Consider the following 23,287-nt stretch of genomic DNA (forward strand, 5'->3'; position numbering starts at 1 on the left):
GCCAGGAGCCCGGCGCTGCGGCTCATCCAAGTCCACATCCGCGTCCGCGCAGAGAGCGGCCGGCGCGGGGGCCCGGGCTGCTCGGCGGCTTTATGCACCAGCGCCGTGGCCTCATGGAGAGCCATGGTCCCCATCAGCGTCTGCCTTGGGCAGGAGCAGTTGGTCGCACTCCGAGAGGCCCCGCTTGCTCTCTCTGTAGTACAACCAGCCCATCAGTCGCTACTCTGAAGTAGAAAATCTTCAAAGACTGTTGTCAAACATCAAAAAAAAAAAAAAAAAAAAAAAAAAAAAAAAAGGCAGCAGCTCTGAGATGGGGAGGCGAGAGAGCCCAACTCAAGGAATAAAAAGTCGAGTCTAAACAGAAAGGGAGTTGGAAATTAAAAAAAAAAAAAAAGAAAGAAAGAAAAAGATTGGAAGGGAGGTGGGGGGGGAGGAAAAGGGGAAAGGGAGAAGAAAAAAAAAAAAAAAGAGGAGTCACACGACCCAGATCAGAAGGAGTGGTAATTTATTTCCTGGCCGCACACTGTGCACCTTTGAGGCGGTGTTGTCTGACAGTGTCCTAGATCCCCTCGCTCTCCTCCACCCCGCCTCCCCATCTCTTTGTACAGAAAATGAGGAAAGCTGCTGCAGGCTAGTAGCAGAACACTGCTGAGCTTGGCTGCCTGAAGCTGATCTATCAAGGGAAAAGGGAACATCTCCAAATCAAGTACGGAATAAAAAGGCAGGGCGAACGCCTGCCAAAAGCAGCAAACAGAGAGAACCCAGCCGGCTCTCTGTCCTCCTCCTGTCATCTCTTGTGCGCCCCACCCGCCGCCCCAGCCCCTCAGTGGTTCTGCCTGCTTCTCCCTCACTTCCCTCCCTTTTCTTTGGCCTGGGGCAGGGGCGGCAGAAAGCCGGACCTGCAGAGGCCAGCGTCTCCCCCAGCAGAGGAGCTGGGCCTCGCCACGGCAACCGCGGAGCTGCAGAACCCCGCCAGGGGAAGAGAGGCCCATCTGTAGGAGATGGCTGTGCTCACGGGCTGGCTCCATGCAGCCCCCCGATCAAAGAGCTGCCTCATGCAGAAAGTCGATTTGCACACCCCAGGACAAAATCATCTAATTTACAAGCCTGGGCAACAGAACTTTTCCTTGAGCACACATATTCCACCCCACCTCCCAACCAAGTCAAAACACATTTATCAGTACTGCTGTATGTGGGGGGGGGGGGGTATTGCTAATGAGAAGAGGATGCTGGAGGTCCCCAGGAAAGCAATCTTTTTTTGTTGTTGTTGTTGTTCTTTAGGGCCACATCTGAGGCATATGGAGGTTCCCAGGCTAAGAGTCCAATCGGAGCTACAGCTGCTGGCCACAGCCACAGCAATGCCAGATCCAAACCATGTCTGGGACCTACACCACAGCTCACGGCAATGCTGGATCCCTGGCGAGGCCAGGGATCAAACCCGCAACCTCATGGTTCCTAGTCAGATTCGTTTCCGCTGCGCCACCGCAGAAACTCCAAGAAAGCAATCCTAAAATGCGAATTTTTACAAGTTTAAGTCTGCCACAGACTGAGGAGCTTCTGGAGAGAAGTGAAGTTGTTCCAGCAACAGTCTGTACCCTAATGCAACACGGGATTAGCAATCTGATTATTCTTCTAGATGTAACATTCCGGATGGACCAGCTGGAGTCTCTGAAGCTGGCAGCAAGGACAGCTCTAAGCTGGGGACTCTCTTCCCCGCCCTAAGGAACAGCTTCCTTGCAACCTGGATCTCAGAGGATGGCAAGCACAGCTCCTGAAATGAGTCTGGGAAGCTCTCTTGTATCCAGGGGGCCACGGGCTGGCTGCCCTCTGGGGCTTGGAAATAAGCAGGGAACTTTCCAGGAAAGCCACGCTAGCCTCTCATGTCAACCACAGGAAGCAGTTGTGCATGGGCTCCTCAAACGCTTCATTCGTTCAGCACCTCCTGGGTGCAGATTCAACAGCAGGCACTAAGCCAAGTTCTGGGGTTGGAAACAGACAAGAGGGAGCAGCCGACCTCCAGGGCTTCAGAAGTCAGCAGGAGACACAGCCAAACACGAAGATGAACAGATGATTGGAATGACACAGCCACGTGGCCAACACAAGGAGAATGTCGCTGGGATGCAATTCTCCTCCCACAAGAGGCAGATTCCTCTGCCCTTGTCATTCATTCACTCGATCAACAAGTGTTTAGTAAACAAGTGTTTACTGATGTTGATCAACATCAGTACCTATGATGTGCCAGGTACTGTTCTAGTCTCTGTGGGAATGGAAGTTAACAGAATAGACATGCTGGGGGGAAGCCAACACAAAGCACGGATGATCTCCTAACTTCGTTCCTTGGTTTCTGGGAAGGAACTGCTTGGTTCCTTTCTCACAGGGAATCCCCCCCCCCCTTTTTTTTTTGTTTTTTAGGGCCTCACTCGAGGCATATGGAGGTTCCCAGGCTAGGGGCTGAATTGAAGCTGCAGCTGCACGCCTACACCACAGCCACAGCAACACCAGATCCAAGCCCATCTGCGACCTACACTACAGCTCAAGGCAACGCCGGATCCTTAACCCACTGAGCAAGGTCAGGGATCGAACCTGCATCCTCATGGGTCGTAGTCAGGTTCACTACCGCCGAGCCATGACAAAAGCTCCCGAGAACTTTCTCTTTTGAATTGAGAAGCTGTTAATAGGTGACGTGGGTCATGTTGAGCTTCTTCCCACGGGGTTACACCGCAGCGAATGGCGCACCACCTTTTGCGCGGTCCTTCCCCCCACCCCGCTTCCCTGAGCAGACCCCAGGCGCTCCTCCTGCCTTCCCATGCCTCTCTCCCGCTCTGCCTCCAAGGCCTTTTCTTCCAGACTATACTCACCGGGAAATGAGGTAGAGACACTTGGCCATTGGCCTTCACGCTGCGATGCATTTCTCTCTGGAGCTGTTTCTTACTCCCCACGCGGTAAGGAGGGATTCCATCTCTAAGGGAAAGGAAAAGACAGAACCCACAGGCTTGCAAGGATGCCCGAGTCCAGGCGCTGACACACACCCACCATCCTGAAATCCCACCAACGCATAGCACCAGCGCCTCCAGGGGCATGGCTGTTCTCACGGGGAAAGATCAACCCAAGATCCAGCGGCCAAATGTCCTGCCCATCAAGCCTCTCTGGAAACTTGGCTCCCTCTCGGATGCAGGAGTGTTAGTTAACCTGGACAGAGCTCAGGCCATAGCTGTGGTCTCAGGACTGGGAGCACTGCAGAACGCAGGTGCCCCTAAGCCCAGGGGCCCCCAGCAGGAGACTGTCAGACTCTTGGTTCTTCCAATTGTCTGTTGCCACCACGAGATATTACCCCAAGTCAGGAAGCCGAGGCCTTATGGAGTGTGCCAGGGCCAGGACAGGGACCAGACCTACAGAAGACTCAGCCAGACATCAGGGGAGGTGCGTGATTCTCCCATAGTCAACCGCCTCGCTGCTTCCGAGCATCTTCCTTTTATAAATCACAAGGCATCTTTGCGCCTCCCTTCCCTCAGCTCCAACCCCCACCACCTGCAGCCAGTGGAGTCTCACATGGATGACCAATGTGGGCCTAAGAGAAGGCCCCTGCTCCAGGATGGTCTGTGCACTTCACCCAACTATTTCGGTGCCGACTGTGTGTGCCCGACCTTGTTCTAGGCACAGAGCAAGAGGGGAGTAAAGGAAGAGGGTAAAAAAGGCAGCGGATGCTTGTCCTTAGGAAGCTTATGTTCTAATGGAGTAGAACAGGTAATAAGCAAAAATTAGAAAGCAAAATCTATGGAATGTTAGAAGGTGGCAAGTCCTGAGATGAAATACACTACAGGAAACGGGGAGCGAGGACAGCTGGGGGTCAGCGGAGCTGCAATTTTAAATGGGGGGGGGGTTAACAATGGAAACCCTTATCACGAAGGTGAGTTCTGAGCAAAGACTGGAAGGCAATAGAGGCCCTGTGTCCATCATTTTGTTTTTTAAAAAGCAAATGGAAGAGGCTGGGAAACAACCCCCCCCCTCATTCCGGCTGGTCTCCTTTAAAAACAGGACCTGGAGTAGCAATGACTTTTTTTTAAAGACTTTCATTCCTGAAAGCAGTGGAAGGGTCAAGGTGTGATTATTTTCCCACCGCTCTTCCTTCCAGGAGCCACTTATTTACAAAAGCCTCAGGGTTCAAGCATTTCCATACTGAATCATCCTTTGAGGCTATAAATATTGAAATTAGCTGTTTGGCTATTTCCCTGGTGTTTTGTGCACCTTCCAGGTGGAAGGAAGAAAAACACATCTGGCCCATCCGCAGTGGGTGAGAATCAGCTGTGTCTAAAAATAGTCAGGAGCATCCAGGGCTACCCGGTTGACCTCTAGCTCCTTATCTGTATGGCCCTAAAATTCTAAGTGGCCGCCAGTGCCTGGAAGTCTGCTGCCCTGGGCCGGAGACCAGGTCCGCCGGGGATGATGCTGCGGATTACGGTCAGCTGATGAACTGACATGTTGGCCAGACCTTGGCTAAGAAGGCCAATCTTACTGAGGGTTGAGGGTACAGGGGGAGAAGACAGAGCAACACTAAAGCAAGGACTTACATAGACGTGGCACTCCTGTTCCAGAGAAAGGCCCAGCGCGGGGCAGACAGCGAGGGCTGTGGGAATGGTTAGCCAGTTGACCGGTGAGGTCAAGTCTCCCAGACAGCCTCTTACTCACTAAGGCTTGGGACTTGACTGGGCCCACGAAGGCCAGGTAGGATAAAAGGTCCAAGTCTAGAAACGTACCGAACCACCTGGAGCCTATTTACCAAAGCTTTTCACCCCAGGATGGTTTAGAAGACATAGGAGAAAACGAGGTTATTGCAGGCACGCCTGGCTTGGCCGGTCACCAGATGCCACCCCAGTGACTCTAACCCAAGGCTGCCAGACCCCCTTGTACCAAGTTCCTTTTATGCATTTTTTCTTTTCCCTATAAAGTAGAAGAAAAGGGAACAGCGGGCGGCGGGGGTGGGGGGAGGCACACACATCTGACACGTAACCCAACTTTATTCTCTCAGAAGCCCTAATTCGCATTTGACAGAGGACCAGAGCTGCTCTGAAGCCCTCCCGGAGGCTGCTGGGAGGTTAGACCCAGGCTTCCCATCGAAGTTGCCAGTGGACTCCAGGACAGGTCAGCCACCTAGAGTCCCACACCCAACTGGAGAAGCCAGGTTCCCTGATGGTCCAACAGGGGTGGGGGGGGGGGGGCACCATTTCCTAAGCCTCACGGAGCCCCCTGACGTTCTGAAGGGGTGAACGAGAGCCGGGACCACCCTGGAGAGCCCTCCCCCACCACTTCGTGCTCCCTGGCCCTGGGGCAGGCTGGGCAGTTGCCGAGGCACAGTGCCTATCTCCCCCCACCCCGTCTCCCTCCTGAAATCCCTTGTGGGGTGAAGGACCCGCAGTCTGGGTCTCAAGCTGGTCTAACCAACTTCTGCTGCCTCGGGCTGCAAGAGCGTGTCCACACCCTTCTCCTGACCAGCAGCTCTCCCCGGGAGGTAACTAGGGAGTGTGGCCCCTCCCAGGCCATGCTGGGAGGTGGGGGTGGGAGTCCCGGACCCCCGCCGTGACACACACACAGGTCTTCCAGAGCCCCACAGGCCCCGTCCAGCCCCTCCAAGACACCGTCCCTGAGTGCTCTCCAGCAGCCTCTGGTCTTTCCCCCTTTCTTCCCAAGACGAACTGAATGGTAAGACTTTTATGCATTTTTTCTTTTCCCTATAAAGTAGAAGAAAAGGGAACAGCGGGCAGCGGGGGTGGGGGGAGGCAGGTATGGAAGGGAGGGCAGGAGAAGCAGGTCCCGGGCCATTCGAAGGCCAGAGGTCACGACACGCGCACTCCACCTGGGGCAGGTGAAGGAGTCACCTGCAGGCCAGGAAACTTGGGACCAGAGCAGAAGAGGGAGATTCCAACTTGCAGAGGCTCAACAGGCGCCTTCAAGGAAATGTGGCTTTAATCCCCCCCCCCCGCCCCCCATAACCCCAGCCAAGAATCTTCTTCCAACACAGCCCCTCATTCCAGAAGGGGGCCTCTCTTCTTTTAATCCAGGCTCTAAAAGGCTGGGATCAGTTTCCTGGCTCCTGAGAACTGTGAGCTGAAGTGTGCCCGAGTGTCTTGGTCCCTATACCGTCTCCTTTAATTATAAACATTTTAGCCAAAGAGCCCACTGCCGGGCCCAGCTGTTTCTGGGGAGCAGCGGTTTTGAAGTGTGGACTCCACTTAGCTGCCATTTAAGCTGAGCCAATTAGCTTAGCCTTTTGACTCCGCCGGGCCTGGCCTAACCTGAATGTCATTTTCCGGCGGCTTTGAAATCGTGGACTCACGCGCACAGGCGTCCACTCGCATTTTCATTTGGCAGCCACTCGGAAGGCAGCCTCTGATCACGGCCAACATCAAAAGCCTGGTTTGTAAGATAAGGCAACATTTGAAGTTCACTTGGATGTGTTCCCCGGTGTCCAAAGGTAAGCCCATAAATAACAGAGAAGGAAATAAAAATAAATAAAATAACCTGTGCCACCCTCCGTGTGAAACGCGACGAAATGCGTCTCGGGCGGGTATTTTGTGCCACGCAGAGCAGAAGCGGCCTCCCGATTTTGGGAGCAGCTCTGCGCAGTCAGGGCGCCGCCTCCAAGCTGTCCCCGGAGCTTTCGCGCTTCTCGGCCGCCTCTAACAGAGAGGCCACACCTGGGCGGCAGGATGGTGTCACCAGCCCCTCGTGCCATCCTCCTGGGGCCCTGCTATCCCTCTGCCCGCAACGATCCCAGGACTGGGGTCTGGGACTTGGCTGGGAGTCTGGCAGTTAAGTTTCCAAACCAAAACTTTGAAAAAAGCCATTTCTTCTGAGAGGGTACGTTTCAGAGGAGCAGGCTCATCCCACAGCCTTCTCGGGCCTTCCAGGAGGACTCAAATCCCCAGCCTTCTTTAACAGGGCTTTTGGCGCCGTAGCCAGAACACATAGGTTCGCAGCGGGCTCTGGGAGAAGGCAACGGATCGCATCCTCTGAAGCCCCAGCCCGCTCCGGACCGCCAGGCCCCACGCGGCTCCCTGGGATGACCCAGGGCAGGCCGGCCGGCCCAGCTTCTCCCCGGCCTCTTGCAAAGGCCCCTGGGACTTAATTGGTTCTGTGGCAAATGAGACGATTGCTTCCCCGGGCTTGTGTCTAATGAACTCCAACCTTCTGGAGTCTATTGAAGACCGCCTGTGACCCCCTCTCCCCTCTCCCCCCTCCCCAGCCGTGTCCCCTCCCCAACGCCCAGCAGGGCAGCCAGCCCCGCTCCCCAGCCCCTCGAAGCCCCTCGCTGGCCATTGTGACCGGGAGAAACAGCCAGGGCTCTTTTCATGCTTTATGGGGCGTTCCTATTCACTTGTTCAAGGAAATTTCAAAGGGGGCTGCTCCCCTCTTCCCCCTCTAAGCTTCCCTGGGTGAACAATGGGCTGAAAGCGATTCAGTTCAGCTTTTCATCCCCCACACACTTTATTTCTCGCTCGGCGCTCTCATCTGCGCCAGGCCCACAATTGGCAGAGCTCTGAAGAGGGGATCTAATCCCAGCCCTGGGAATCAAGGGTGACCCGCCCGATGCTGGGCAGATCACACACACCCAGAGCCAGCCGGCCAGAAAGCGCCTCGCACGGCCCGGGCTTTCAGGGCGTGCCAAGTCTACCAGGCAGCGAAGCGGGGAGGCCCAGGGACCCCCAGGGATCTCTAAGCCCGCACCCATACCCCGTCTGATGGGCTCTTGTCCTGAGACCCCTTTGTCCCCCACCAAGGGCAGAGGGAGGCAAAAGGCCTGGGACAAACGCCTCCCAAGAGAGGACGGCCCCACTCTGATGGGAAACGTGCTCCTGGGCTGGTATCAATGTGGGCACGGGCTGCGGCCCATAAGCGGCCCACTGAGTTGGGAGAAGGACCACAATCCTCCGCCCGGGCCCCGGCCGGTGCTGACATCAGAAAGTTCCCACACTGCCAGCCCCCAGGTCCGCCCCTCTAGTGTGGGCCTCCCGGCTGTGGCATCCCCAGTCCACAGCCCCAATCTGAGGCAGCTACACGTGGGGAGGGGCTGACGACGCCCTAAGGCTCCACCGCTTGGGACCCAGGGGTATCTGCTGGGCCCCCAGAGAAAAAGCTGCTGAATGAGCGATTTGCCCTTTCGTCTCCGTTAATCAAAACAGACCCCCTTGGCCCCGCTCTCACCTCGCCACCTAGGACCGCTGACCTCTCTGACCCCGCCAAGTGGCTTCCCCTGTTTTAAGGGCTTTAGGTGCGCAGGTGCATTAGGGAAAGGCGGGATGGGTGCGAGCTCTAAAGTAACCTCTCAATAAATCTGAGCAGGTTTTTCTTCTGGGAAGGGGCTGAAAGAAGAGGGCTGAAGGCAGAGGGTGCAGGGGAGAAGGAAGAACGTGCCCCCCCCCCCGATTAAAGAAGAAAGCAGTGTGGTCACTGCTTAAAGAATAAAGAATAAAAAAATAAAATAAAGAAACTCAAAGTAGCTCAAAGGTCTCATTATCAACGGGGCCTATTAACACAGCTCGAGTTGGAAATTTTCATGCTTCAAGGGAGGGACGAACAGGCAAAGGGCAGGGGCCTGAGTCTGGCCTGGATTTGAGTTCTGTCTCCGACATGAGCCCTGTTTCCTCCTCACTGGTAAAAGTCGCAAATGACTGCCAGCCTTTCTGATTGGTCCTGTGAGGCTCAGTGGGCACGGGGACGACGCCCAAGTTGTCTCATCGTGAACCCAGAATAACACCTCCATGACGAGGCGCAGGACGCGAGCCAAAAACAATCTCGAAGAAAACTGAACAGAAGCCACATAGTCTTAAGTAAACCACCACTGACTGCAGAGAGGCGGTCAATGCCCTCGTTCACGTCCGCCTTGCTCGGACTTTACACGCAACGCGGACGCCTGCACAACCCCTCAGTTAAACGCCGAAGGGATGACGCTGCTAGAAACAAGCACACGGCGTGGCGGGAAAATGACAGCAGGTAAGAATGACAGAGAGGAATAAGAAAAATTATTCTGAAAAGGGGGAGGGGGGCACTAATTATTTCCATCTTAGACCATCTTGAATTCCGTGAGATACTATTACAATGTTGTAGGCAAAGAGACCGTGGGATTAATTATCTGGATCAAAAGGTAAATGAGGTACTTTACGGAGTACCTAAGACTATTCGGTAAAGACAGAACAAAAACGTATAATTTTAAGAACCATGTCCATCACAGGGTAGGTGGTTTTCAAGACGATACTTAAAAGAGTTCAGTCACTATGGAAAACCCACCTGTGGGGAAGCCCTCCTTCCTCAGTGTTGGATGAAAGATGTGTATTCACCCTTCTCCACTTTCACTGGTGCCTAAGTGCTAGTCTTTGATTCAGATGGAACTTTTCCCCTTAAACTTCCCTCCCCTCTTTACCAACAGGGGAATCTGAGGTAACACAATCAAAGCCACCAGGAAAATCAGTGGTAGAGTCCCAAACCAACCTCATCCACTTTCCTTCCCTCTGGTTCCATGCTGCAGGCCAAGCAATGGATCATTGGCCAATAGAAACCAGATTGGTTCAAACAAACTGGAAGAAGAGACGGTCCAGTTTGGGGAGACTTGAAAAGAACAAACTCGAAATCAGTGTGCCAGAACTTACAAGAGCTCAATAGGTTTGCTTTTGAAAACTGTTCCCTTAGCAGAAGATCCTTCTCCAAAATATTTGCAGGAAAGCCTTCAAAGACCATTTCTAGAATAGCGGGTGTTGTGAGACACGCTCTCAGGGAGCTCTGCCCAAAGCCCAGGCTCCACCTCCTTCGAGTCCCCGAACCAGGATCTCCAAGGTTGGCAGGAGATGAGGATGCCAGCCCCCACCACCACCTGGGACTACTCACAGAGTCACTGCTCCCCATCCAGAGGTCCCCGCTGTGTGACCTCGAATGACCTGCAACTCAAAGCATGACCCTGCCCCATGGCCTGCTGACCTCAGCCGACCACCCTGATGGCTTGGATGGCATTCAGAAATCCCAGTCATCCATCTGCAAAAGGGCCAAGATCAGACACTCCTTTGGAGAGGACCCCCCCCACCCACCCCGAGGGGTGGAACCGCCAGTGGACCAAGCAGGCAGGCACCCTGCCAAAGGTGTCCACTGGAGCAGGCCCATGAGGGTGCACTACACGCTTGGCCCTGCAGAGAACTCGGGGTTCCTGGCTCCCACGTCCAGGGCCTTTTCCTTCCACAACAATCAACACCTAAAATGCAAACCCTTCCAATGCCACCCTGGGTCCCACCTGGTGGTTCTGTGTGTGGGACACCTGGGTTTCTTTTTCTTTTGGTCTTTCTTTTTTTTTTAATAAAAGTGATTTTTATTTTTTCCATTATAGTTGGTTTACAGTGTTCTGTCAATTTTCTACTGTACAGCAAAGCGTCCCCAAGACGCACGCGCTCGTGCACACAACACACAGACACACAATTCTTTTTCTCACATTATCCTCCATCGTGCTCCATCACAAATGACTAGATACAGTTCCCAGTGCTATACAGCAGGATCTCATTGCTTATCCATTCCAAAGGCAACAGTTTGTATCTATTAACCCCAGATTCCCAGTCCATCTCCCCCGCCCCGCCGGCAACCACAAGTCTATTCTCCAAGTCCCTGTGGAAAGGACTCCTGAGTTTCAAGTCCAGCCGAGCACTTCTGCCCACAGGGAGGGCAGGATAAAACTCAGGGAATCTGGAGATATTCCTCTTAACCCTCTATCGAATTAATTTTGGTTTTCTTCTGTTAAGGTACCATTCACCTTCTCACTCAAGGCTCTAAGCTTAAGGAACCCAGGCGACCACGTGAGCCTCTTAAACCAGCCCCACCCCTCCCAGCAAACAGCTGTCTGTGCAGACACAGACGGGATGTGCAGAGCTGGGTGAGGACAGCTGAGGACTCTGCCCCTGCTGGCCCAGTGGGTCACTCGGCCAACCGCGTACATGGCGGGGAGACCAGACCCTACTTACACGCTGCTGTCCGTCATGGACATGGAGTCATCCGTCATTGCGTCACTGGAGATCTCGCTGTCATTGGCGCTGGTGGCCGGCGCAAAGACATAGCCAGAACCCACGTGGTATGGATTCACGGGGTCGCTCCTCTTGAAGGACCTGTGGGGAAAGCACAAGCGCAGGGCGTCACCGACCCTCGCCAAGGACCGAGGACCAGGTGACCCCAGGACGGCCACCCTCTGTGTAAGGCCAACCTGCGGGCTGTGGCCAGGGGTGCCTCTGGCAGAAGGCAGGGGCCACAAAAGGGGCCCTGCTGAGCCACGGACTCACCCTGGGGAGAAAGCAGGCTGGGTTCCTCTGCCCCCAAAGGCGGGTCTGCCAGGGCACAGAGGACCCCAGAGGCAGCCCAGACTCATACAGAGAGGAAGGCAGAGGATGCTGCTCTTGGAGGGGAGGCCGGGGCGGCGGGGGCAACACGGGGGAATGGGCCAGTGGCGATGGAGTGGCTGCCCCCTCCCTGCCCCCACCCCCAAGCCTGCACGGGAAGAAGACAATCTGGGGGTCCCAAGACATCTAAGCTCCCAGACTCCCCGCCTGAGGTCCGTGAGCCCAGCTCTGAGATGCAAACAACTGGAGGCTGGTCCTTCTCTGTTCCAGGCTGGGCCCAGCGAGCTGACAGATGGGACAGAGATGTTTGGGACAAAGTTTAAGACCCCCTCCCATCCCACTCTGAGCTGGGCCCCCACCGGGCCTCCCCCTCGCAGGGCTGGCCGAGGCCGCAGGATTAAAATGAGCAGCACAGCTGTTTCAAAGGAAGGTCCAGGCCCCTCCTCCAGTGGCTCCCGCCCTTTTGTTCCGGTGGCCTCTGCCTCCCCAGCTCTGCCCTCTTGATCTCCTCCCAGAACAACCAGTGTGCCTGGCCCCTGCTGGGCTGCATTCCTCTTGGGTCACCAGCCAGGGACTGAAGTGGGGGAAGGCTGGAGGACGAAGGGACCGCTGTGGTCGGTGGGCTACAGGGAGAGGCCTGCACAGCCCGGAGGCCTTCTTGACCAAGACCCTGGCCCGCTCCACTGGGCCCACCAAGTCCAAGCCAACCGCAAAGAGATGGGCTGCAGGAGGAGGGAAAGGCCCAGAAAAAAGGGAACCTAGACCATCAGGCCTGTAAAAAGGGCCCTGGGGTTGGCAGATGAAGGTCAAAGCGAGTCTTCTGCACAGTCTACCGAGCTCCTATGCGCTTCGTGTCCAGCACTGCACTGGACTCTGGGGGTACCCAGCCCCAGCATCCATGGCCTGGTAGCGCTGGGTTCCCATAGAGGCGGGGGTGCCGCAAGGGAGGTGCCACTTATCATGGGCCCACAAAGAGGGGCCCACCTTCATACACATCACCTTATCTCATCTTCACAGCCCCCTCCAGGGAGAAAGAGTCCTGTGCCCATTTTACAGATGTGCCCTTGGGGGTCCCACCAGCACAGCGGCCTGCCCTGGATCACAAAGCTGGAACCAGTGGGTGTGGGATTGATTTCTTTGGCTCCCACTCAACCTCTCTTGCTGCTTCTTAACACAGAGGCTGGCCTCCGGGTTTGAAAAAGGTCTAGCTTAAGAGGTAGGACGAGTGACCTGGTAGATAAAACTCTGGTCCAGCGAGTGATGAAAAGGACTGGCTGGGGGGCTGGGGGCTGGCTCCCTGGGACAGGCTCACCTGGGACAGGTAGGAGCAGGTGAATGGAGATGGGTGAGCAGGGAAGGGAAAAGCAGTGAGAAGCCCTCCCCAGACTGGAGCAGAAGGGGGCGGGGCCGGTTGGCTTGGGGGGCGGGGCTTGAGGCCTTCCCAGCAGCCTGTGGGATCCAGGGGGTGTCCCCAGGTGGGACTGGAGTAGGGGTGGGGCAGGCAGGGAGGGTCCCGGCTGGGAGGGCTGCAGGGCTGGAAGAGAAGGTGCAGAAGTCATCCCTGTCTTCAGGGAGCTCGCCCTCTAGCTGCAGTGACAAAACGAGTAACACGGCTGTGATCTTTTAGAGCCAGAATGAACCTTACAAATTATCCAACCCAGCCCCTCAGTTTAGAAATGTTCACAGAAACCAACAGCTGCCGCGGATTGAGGGGGGGCTGGCATGGGCGGGGTCTTGTTTCATCAGTGCCGCAGGCCCAGCGCGCCCGCAGGTGCTCAGGGACAATCTGCTGCCCATCTTTCACCTTCGCCACCACCGGAGGAGGTCACGGGGCCCCACACGGGGGCCAGAAGCCTTGTTGGAAGCCACCCACTGGAGACCTGGCCACCTGGAACCCCCCTAGAGGAAGGCGATGGGAGCAGGGACCTGACTCCATTGGCCTGAGCCAGGCTGGACCTTACAGCCACATCTTGGAAATGTTCCCTGGCGTAGAACTGACCAGAAAGGGCAAACGGGGAACGCTGCACTTGAACCCACTGATTGCCTGGGGTTGAGTGACCTGGAGCTGTCACTTGGACACTGGCCCTGTGGTCCCGTCTGTAGAGGGTGAGAAGCCTGACCAAACCCCAGGCTTTCCCATGATGATTAAATGCTTCCGCGACTTAGAACTGGTCCCCGTGTCCTCTCGATGGGATTCCCAGACACCAGGGCCAGAGAAAAGAGAGGAGGGGTGACAACCAAGAGGGGCAGTTGGTTTTTCTGGAAAAGAGAAGGCACAAGGGACGATTTTATGCCACAGTCTCCTAGTCGATAAGGGGAGTCACGAGGAGAGGGTTCTGTAGCAGAACAGGAGGAAGAGCTCTTCTACGTTGGAAGGAAAAAAGCACTTCTTCTTCTTCTTCTTTTTTTTTTTTTAAATTTTTCAGCCACATCACACTGGTGGCATGTGGAAATTCCCGGGCCAGGGGTGGAACCCGAGCCGCAGCAGGAACAACGCTAGATCCTTAGCCCACTGTGCCACAGGGGGAACTCCAAGAAAACACTCTTGATGGTCAGGGGAGATCCAAGGAGTGGATGGGGTGGGTTCTAGGATGGGCCGAGTCTTAAAAGCAGCCCAATGCCCCCAGCGGCCTGGATGGGCCACTCCTCAGAGCAGAGTGGACAAGATGACCGTCTTGGGGAACCCAGCACTAAGGACGTTCTGGGAGCCCTTCCACAGGGAGCAGAAACCCAGAGGCTGAGACGAGAGCCGGGGCCAGCTTAGCTCCCGGCCCGCTGGCGGACCTCAGGAGTTGCAGACCCCGTGGACCTGGGGTAACCACCTAAAAAAAAAAGTGCAGTGACGAGTTCCCTGGTGGCTCGGGGGGCTAAGGACCTGGCGCTGTCACTGCTGTGGCGCGGGTTCCATCCCTGGCCTGGGCACTTCCGCATGCCACAGGCGTGGCCAAAAAAATAAAAATAAATGAAGTTGAAAAAGTGCTTTTTCAAACACAGCCATCACATGAGGTCTGTGTTCTCTGAAGGCCCAAAGAAGGCCCTATAATGGGGTCTGGGGGGGTGAGGGGTGGGGTCAGAGCAATCAATACTCCCACAAAAGCACCCACCCACCAAAATAGCCTTTCTTGGGTGGTATTTTTCATGACACATTCATTACACAGCGTCCCCACGGACGTGTTGAATGCCTGTCCCATGTCACGAGACGACACGCTCCCTGAGGGCAGGGACCAGGTCCGACTTCTTCACTGGTAGTCTGGGGCAGGTGGCAGAAGCTCCAAACTCTGTGGACACCCCTTTCTTAGGGACCTGGGACCGAGCAGGTTGCTGAAAGGTTGTTTCGTCTAAGAGGCGGGGCACGGAGATCAAAAAAGCCAAAACGGCAAAAACAGCCTTCCAACACGCTTTCCATCCCGCCAGTGTCGCCACCTTTGTGGTATTAACACATCAACCACGTCCCAAGTGTGAGGGTTGTCATTCCGCCTCGACAGGGAGAAATGACTCAAGAGAAAGCCCTCTCTCCCGGAGAGAAAGAAAAGGAAAAAAAAGCACACACTCGAATCCCGTGTGTGGACATAGCTTTGCGCGCCCTGTCGGACACACGGGTCCCAAAATAAACCCGTCTCCCTGCCTTCCAAAATAGAGGGCTACTGTGTGACCAGTAATTAAAAATGGAATATACTGCCCTTAGCTCAGTTGACTGCAGTAAAGTATTTGGATTTTTCTACAATCATAACAAGACGAGGCGGAGGCAGGAGGCAGGGCTGTGTGCGGTGGGGAGAGAGAGACAGAGACTCAATTTTTGAAGAAGCCAGAACTTAGGCAAAATTGTCACAGAACTTCAAGAAAATGAAGTAGAGCTGCTTTCCTGCAATTGCTTTAAAAAAAAAAAAAAAAAAAAGGAAAGAAACTGGACCATGCTGGAGTAATTGTACCCAGATGCTTTGATGATTTCTTCCGGACTGTTGTGCTCCCCGTTGCTGCAAGGATTTTAAATTCCTCCAGAAAGAGGACGCCTGGGGTACTGATTTTGCATGGGGCTCCCCCAAAGACCTGGTCAGAAATTTCAATGTCAGGTAGCAGAGGCTCCTGGGACCTTACGGGAAGGGAATGCCTGCACCCCCCAATCTTATCTCTTATCTAGATGAGATGCTGGGGGGTGCCCCTTCCAGATGCCAGGGCAAAGCCCTTACAGAGAGAACAACAGAAGTCACCTTTGGGACCCCTGTCTGGGTCCCCTCTCAAAACAAGGCAACTTAAAAAGTATTTGCTCCAAGGCTGTGCCTTTAAGGCTTTTCTTTTCAAAAGGCAAAGGGGGGGGGGAGGCAGTGGGCAGTCAGGGAGAGGGCCCAGGCAGGGAGGTGGCATCAGGCAACCGGACCTTCGGAAAGTAGGCAAACTTTTACAAGTGTCTCTTAGCAAACTGCCCTCATCAGAGCTTGGATCCTCTAAGTGTGGCCCATGCTTCCAGCACATCTGTCCTATGCTGTCATTTTCTTTGATAACTGAAGTCAAGCTTGATTCTATACGGGCTTTGCCCACACGCGAGCACACACACGCACACATACACACAACAAACCAGGCACCCTCGGTGAGCACTTTCGGGGTGGGGGGAGAAAGCCCTGGGAGCCAGCAGTAGGCCATCTGCTGGGCCCGCCTTATTTTAAGAGAGCCCAGAGCAGAGGGTCCAATGAGAGACACAAGACCTGCCACCGTCTCCTCCTTCCCAAAATAAATGCAAAATAAATGCCAGGCGGGGCGCCTAATCCCACAGCACCCTTCACACACACCTCCACACCGTGTGTATGTGTGTGTTTGTGCACTGGGGTTTGTACACGTGCTGCTCCCGACGGGTCACTCTGGCTCTGGGTTATTTATAGAGACCATCAAAAGCCCAGGCATCCCACTCAACCCCTCGCAAACCAGAGCCCTGGCCTCCAAGGACCATTCCGGCTCTTCCGTTCCAACTATTTATATTAAACCTGACACCAAATCAGTAAGGACACAAACAAGTCATTACAAATGAGGTTCCTTTGGGTGTCCAAGGTAAACACAGGGCTTGGAAGACTAGCCCAGGCTCTTGGCATCCAGCTGCCAAGACCCCTCCTCAGCAGCTGATGAAAAGGGAGACCCTAGGCAGGGCACGTGTTTTTCATTTCATTCATTTTACTGACTCACTAAGCCCATCCCCCAGGCAGCTCCCTCGATGGATGGGTGAGGGTATCCAGGGGTGGGGGGTGGACTTAAAGAGTTACACAGGATCCCCACAGCCCAAGAACCAGCTGGGGACACAGACTTAAGAGAAAGAGGCAGCATGGGAAGGGGGGGGTACGCTAAAACTTCACAATGAATGAATGAATGAACCCCAGGGTCACTCTCAAAGTGGGGCAGGAACCTGCTTGCCCTTATCACACAGCCAAGTATGATCGTCATTCAATGAAACGAAATTACCATGCTTTACACCCATTCAAGACATTTCTCTTTACAAAGGGCTCTCAGGTTTATTATTTCGGTCCCATTAGCAACCTATGGCACAAACACGAGGGATGGGGTCCTTCAGTTTACAGATGGCACAGGGGGTTCAGAAAGACCTCAACCCAGGTGGTCAGTGATGGACAGGGCTGGAACCCTGTATTCTTGAATACCTCCAGACAGCTCCTGATATACTGTATATATCCTTGAATATCCTGCACGTTAAAAAAATTTTTTTCTTGGATACGTCTTAATATCTCTCTGACAATGGTCAGTTGAGACACACACAGTCCTGGTGACATACTCCACCTTCGTCTCAAGCCAATGGTGGGAGAAAAAACACAGCATGGAAACCCAAGAGGCCAACGGAAAGGTGTCCGTCTATATATCAACAATGCCCACGGCTCACAACCACAAAGACAAGCACCAAAACACAAAGGCTCCATGGCCCCTGCATCCAGGACCCCCAAAGCTCCATAAAGGCATCTCCATCAAATTGAATCCTGGTGCTATCCCAGCTGAGGCCTTGGGAAGGGGGAGGGGCACGCCCAGGCGGGGGCTCTTCTGCCCACCCACAAAGGGGAGGGGTCACAGCAGGGTCCCGCCCGGGAGCTGTCTTACCTAAGATCTCCCAAACCGCACGTGGTGCTCTTTACAAAGGCTGGGAGACTGGGAGACACAGAAGCCCCACTGTCGGAAAGGCCCTGAGGAGCAGCCTTAGCACAGGCCTTAAGTAGTCTTGGCTACCGCTGGCAAAGTGGAGCAAGGAGGCCAGGGGAGGTTTACCCAAATGTTCACATAAAGAACAGGGCCGGGGGGGGGGGCGGGGGGGCCCGCAGGTGCCCAGTGACTGCCAGCCACAGAAACCAGACCCAGTACCTTTCTCCCAAACAGCCTGAAACCATAAGCTTAAAGGCACTGAAACAACTCCTTTCACGTGATCCTTTGCTTCCTGGCAAAAGCCAATCCGTTTCCACTTCAGGTGTAGACCAGATGTCTGCGTGGGGTGGAGGGAGACCAGCTCCCGAGGTTGTAAGAGCGCCCCCTGGTGGCTTGAAGACAATCCCTTCCCTCCCAGCAAAGGCCACCCCAAGATCGCCAGCGTCTAGGCTCAGACGGGGACTACTTTGCCCCTCCTCCTGCTGCCGCACCTGGAGGCCCCACCCTCCGGAGGGAGGGCAAGCGCCACAGAGCCACCAGGTCGCAGCCCCCTTCTCTAGCACAGGAGAACGACACAACAGATAGCAAGATAAGCAGCTCAGAGAGCAGTCCTGTGCCCAGCCCCCTCTCCCCACCCCACTTGCCATCTGCAGCCACCTAGAGTTAAGAGGCTCATTCTCTTTTTGGATATTTGGAAGGGGAGAGAGAGAGAGAAACAGAAAAAGTCATTCTAACAGGAGGTCTGAAGCTGCCTCCAAAGGTCAAGAATCTTAAGACTTGGCCATTCTATAAAGGGCTGTTTGTCTTTGGAGCCTCAAAAGGAGAAGGTACCCCAGGGCCCCCGTCCTCTCTGGCCAAGACCTTTTCTCCATTAGCACTAAGCAGCAAAACTGATCGACTGGGGTCTGACCCTCCGGCTGCAAGTATTTAAAACCTAGAATAATATGCCAGGAGGCCCTAGAGCCAAGGGTCCTTCATTCGGGCAAGTCCTAGGGCCTTCCCTTGTTAGGAGGGCTTCTTGCTGGGGAACCATCTCATTCTACACAGAGACCCACAAGCTCAGTGTTAAGCCAATTGCTGGCTCTCATCTCATCCGAACACAAAAGTTCAGAAGATCCCACTTACCCCCACGTTCAATGGGTGCACCCGTTACTTCCTGTGCCTCCACCACAAGCCAGCTGCCTCTGTGGCCACATTAATTCTACCCTCTACTGATTGGTGGTGAAGGGCCCTTTCCAAACCCGGTGCTGAGTGCAGCCAGTGACTCAGCGACATCAAAAGCTGCTGTCCTCTCTCTCTCTCTCTCTCTCTCAACCCCTTCTGAGACTGGCCCAGGATAAGTAACCAGCATTAATGAAGAACTGCCTGCCCCTGTCTGAGGTCAGCACACGAAGACTATATCCCTTTTCCCCCTTTAAACACCGACAAGAAACATCAAAGTGTTGGTGGCTGGGGCGCCCAGCTCCAGACGGGCCTTTGTCAGCCTCAGCAGCACATCCGTCCATCCATCCAACCCCCCTACTTAACTCAAAACATCTGCAAAGTCCATCGCACCCTCCAAAATCCCCCCAGCCCCCCGCCCAAGTCTTACCTGTATCCATTTTCAACAGTTTCCGTGGACCGCACATTCGCAGTAGCCCTCAGAGTTTTGCTGGACAAGCCAACCACAGTGGGTGAGAGTTTGCACTTGAAGTCGGCACAAGTCCACTCCTCTTCTTCATTTAAGGTGGGGAGGTAGCCACACACGAGCTTGAGGCTCCCCAGGCCCCCGTTACTCATGTAAGCTGTGTTTTCTCCCCCACTCCTCACGTATTCGAGGTATATATCAGAAGTCAGAAACATCTGGTAGGCATTGTCCTCCATCACCGACTGGATCTCAGTCTGCGCCTGGTCAAACATGATGGAATCAATCTGCTGCTTCTTGATGCCATCTCTTATATACGTCTTGGTGGCAGGTTTCAGCTGCTTGGAGACAACGCTGTTGTTCTCGATGTACCTTTTGTAGATTGCTTTGGCTACTCGTAAAGTTTTGGTCTCTTTCAGGTTCATCTGCCTGAATCCATTGCAGGCAAACCAGAAGTCCAAGGTATCCACGCATTTCTCCCTCTCCAGGAAAGTCCGGAAGAGATAAGCCCCGTCTTGGTCACCCAACAAGGAGTGCAGTGACTTTGTCCACCTGGTCAGAGGGGAATCCGGAGATGCCCGCCCCTCGGGCTCCCCCAACCCATCCTCGTTCCGCCTGGTGTTGGAGGAGACAGGCATGGGTTTGGTGACCTGGCCCTTTCCCAGCCCAGGCTGGCATGGTGGGGTCTCCCCTTCTTCCCCAGGCACGGGGGGCCGAGGGGCATCCTCGTGGAAACTGCTGCTGGGGTCTGGGAGGCGAGGCACCAGCACAGCGCTGCTCATGGTGAGGGAGTTCTTGCTGAGTTTAGGAATTTTTTTTTCTTCTTCCAGTCCCTCTCAGCAATCAGCGTGGTCTCTCTCTCTCAAGTCAGCAGGGACTCATCTGAGCCTCCTTTCTGGGAAGAAAAGGAAGGGGGGAGGTAGAGGGAGAGAAAAGGGTATTGATATAATCAAAACCAGATCTACCCAACATCAAAGCAAGAAAGTAAACAGGCTTTTCAACTCCTCAAATTCAAATCAAGCAACCCAGCTATCTGCGAGGTGCTCATCTAAAGTATCAGACGCAGCTTTTTCAAAGGCGAAATCTGAGCTCCCTACACTCGGGGGGTGGGGGGGGAGAGGAAGGGGCGGGGAAGCTGAGTGAGCCGGAGGGTGGGAGGTGGGGCGGAGGGGCTCGGGAGGTGTAAAAACCTTCCAAAAACTCACCCGGCCCCCCGCGCTCGCTGGGCTGCCCGGCCCGCGCCTCCCGGCCGCCCCCCGCCCATAGCGTCAACTCCAAAGCCGCGCACCCGGAGCCGTCAGGCTGTGTGCAGGTGAAACCAATTTCGGGAAATTTCCCCACTCGGCTCTCGGCACAGATAACTCGAGCTCCAAACGTGCCCTTCCCCGGCATCTGGTTCCCATTCCCCCCACCCACCCTCTCCCTCTGCACTCCCTCCTTCCCACTCCTTAAAAATTCAGATCTTCAACCGAGAAGGGAGCCCGCCCAGCTCAGGGCAGAAGGGGCTCCGGGGCTCCCAGCTAGAAGCCCCCACCCCCGGCCAACCCAGATGTAGACGTTCGCTGCGCCCCCGCCTCCCGCCAAGGATCTGACTCAGTCTACACCTCTGTCTTCCCGGCTCCCCCAAACCAGAAATCAACTCACTCAGACAAGACTTTGATCTTCAAACTTTGCCAGAGAGCAGGGAAGCCTCAGGACCCGCTGTCCCCGTGCCTCCCGCCCCCAACCTCCCAGAGCCGCAAACCCTACAAAACCGGATCAGAAACCATCTCACGCCACCACTGCCTGTGCCAAGAATCCCAAACTCTATTGACCTCAAGCCTAAATTTTTTTCCGAAAGAAAAAAGTCTTATCAAGCCAATAAACAAGCCTCTTTCCCTAACAAGGGAAGGATCAAACTAATGAGAGGGCAGGGAAGGGCCGGGGTGCGGGGGGAGGATGGGACGCGACCCTGAACCAGGAGCCAGGGACCCTGGGCTGGGGGGTGGGTGCTCGTGGCCTCCGTCCGGGGCCTCAGGCCTCCGGGCGAGCTCGGCTGGCGGAGCCTCGGGGCCGCCGGTAGCGCCGCGTTACCCGGGCGGAGGGGAGAGGGGCGGCCCCGTTACCTGGAAGACGAAGGCGGCCCGAGGCCCGGGTCTCATCTCCGCGGAGCCCCACCGGCCCGCCCCCACCCCCGGCCCAAATCCAACCCAACGCGTCCAGAGCCCCGGCGAGAGGGCCGCCGAGCGCGGGGCCAGAGACCCGGGAGGCGCTCACAGCACCCCGAGCTCGGGCGCGGGTCGGTCCCCGGCGCCGCAGCTCGCGGAGGCGCCCGCAGAAAAAGCACGGAAAGCAGCAGCCTAGTCCAGAAATGGCGACGCGCGGAGTCTCTGCCTCTCCGCAAAAGGGGCAGGGGCAGCCGGGGGCGCGGGGCCCGGGCGGGAGGAGGGACGCGGGGGACGCGGGCGCCCGGGGCTCGGGCCGCTCCAGCGCGCAGACTGAGCCTCGGCCAGCGCTCAGGGCCCCTAAGCGCGGACCAGTGGCTGGGAGGGGAGGAGAGAGAGGCGGGAGGGGAGGATGGGGAGGGGGGGAGAGGTGGGGGGAGAAAGGGGCGGAGGGGAGGGCAAGCGGGGGGCGCCGCCACCCTTTCATCCCACCTTCCAAAGGCACTCCAGCGCACACTCACACCCCGACTCACATCCATAACAACCACAGCGATGCAACTCCCAGGGGGAGGGGGTAATCTACCCCCTCTCCGCCCCCGCCGCAGCAGCCACTTGCAGAAGTCTCTCCCCCTGGGCCCCCGCCATCCCGGCCACCACTCTGGGGAGGGGGCTTGGGCGCGCAGGGCGGCCCAGCCAAGCCCCCCGGAGCGCTGGGCGCCTGGCCCGCCGCTCCTCTCCGCGCCCGCCCGGAGCGCGCCCCGAAATAGCCGGCCGGCCAACTTCAAAGGGCCGCCGGGAACATCAAAGCGCGCGGACCGCCCCGCAGCCGCGGCCTCGGCACTCACCATTGATCCGCGCGCGCGCTCAGCGGCAAGACCTCGCAGGCGCCCCGGGCAGGGCCCCGGCCCTGGCCCCCGGATCGGCTCGCAGTGGCAGCCCCGGGCCCCCCCGGGCCAGTCCCGGCGTCGGGGAACATGGGGAGTCGCGCGGCAGGGAAGGGAGTGCGGGGAAACAACAATCCTGGGATTAGAGCGAGATCCACCGGCGAGGAGGGGGGAGCGGCGCGCCCCACCGCCCCTTTTATGCAAAAGATCCGAGTGGGCCTCCGCCCCCGCCGCGGCCGCCCCCGGCCCCTCCGGCCCCCGCCCGGCCCGGCTTTCAACACAGGTCCTGTTTCCAGCAGTCACTCCGCGCACCAAATGTCCTCCGGGCGCTTCCAACAAAAACTGCGCTGTGGATTTAACTGTGCACTTCAAAGGCGCGAGCCGAGCGCACGGTCCTGAAAGGGAGGTACGCGCCGGCCGCGCCCCGACCGGCCCCCGCGCCCCCACCGCCCCTCCTCGGGGCCGTCCGGCTCGCTGCCCCCCTCCTGGCCGGGTCTCTGTTGGGCTGGACCCCTTCCAGCCCCTGGCGCCCGCGACGCGGCTGGGCGCGACCTCGCCCCCGGCCCCAGGGGGGCTCTCTTTGAAGCGGCTCTGCTGGGGCCGCGCCTCCACCCCCCACCTTTTACAGCAAAGCTTTCGGCTGGGTAGACAGGCGCCTCCGACGCCGGGCGGCCCCAAAATCCATAGCTAAGAAGGGTTATTTTTATTTCCCGGCGCTCGGGTTGTTACTGAGTTGCCAGGACCTTATCAAAGCGCAGCCGGCTCCAGCCGACTCCCCCGGGCCGGGCTTGGGGGAGCCAGTGATCCCGCCGCGCCAATCACAGCCGCGCTCGGCCGGCCCGCGCCGCCCGCCTTAAAGGGACAGCGCCGGGCGCCGCCCGGGCCCGGCCCGGCCCGCCCCCGCAGCAAGCTCAGCTCTGGCGTGAGCCCTTCCCCGGCCCTCCTCCGCCCCCTTCCAGGCCCCCGCGGCCACCGGGGCGCTCTCAGCCCGAGTTCTGATTCGGCCTTCCAAGTTCTCTGGCCTTTTTGCTCGAGCTCCCTCCCCCCGCCTCCCCCCCCCACCCCACCGTCATCCCCTACTCTGGAAAGCAACAGTTTATTGTAGCATTCTGGCCATGGCAAGAACTGCAAGCAGGAAAAAAAAAAAAA

General features: G+C 56.5%; 1 protein-coding gene across 32 annotated transcripts in view; it reads right to left on the reverse strand.

The window, feature by feature from the left end:
* Positions 1–22,928, reverse strand: part of AXIN2 (axin 2) — a 32,078-nt gene extending 9,150 nt beyond the window's left edge. For 4 of the 32 annotated variants that reach the window (XM_084983997.1, XM_084983984.1, XM_084983982.1 and 1 more), the window contains exons 1-4: positions 22,758–22,887; positions 19,078–20,005; positions 10,992–11,132; positions 2,859–2,961 (exon numbers count right to left, since the gene is read on the reverse strand). In XM_084983997.1, coding sequence (XP_084840123.1) covers positions 2,859–2,961; positions 10,992–11,132; positions 19,078–19,892 — 1,059 coding nt within the window. In that variant the 5' untranslated portion in view covers positions 19,893–20,005; positions 22,758–22,887. Of the gene's footprint in view, positions 1–2,858; positions 2,962–10,991; positions 11,133–19,077; positions 20,006–20,754; positions 21,590–21,746; positions 21,818–22,099; positions 22,509–22,757 lie in introns of those variants that run through there. The other 28 variants (XM_084983995.1, XM_084983983.1, XM_084983981.1 and 25 more) reach the window with 11 other exon arrangements.
* Positions 22,929–23,287: the final 359 nt, after the last annotated feature.

Source organism: Sus scrofa, chromosome 12 (assembly GCF_054392235.1).
Source record: "Sus scrofa isolate SSC_HxYL_T2T_F1_AM1 chromosome 12, Sscrofa_HxYL_maternal_Yorkshire_Landrace_v2.0, whole genome shotgun sequence".
NCBI classification, from domain to species: Eukaryota; Metazoa; Chordata; class Mammalia; order Artiodactyla; family Suidae; genus Sus; species Sus scrofa.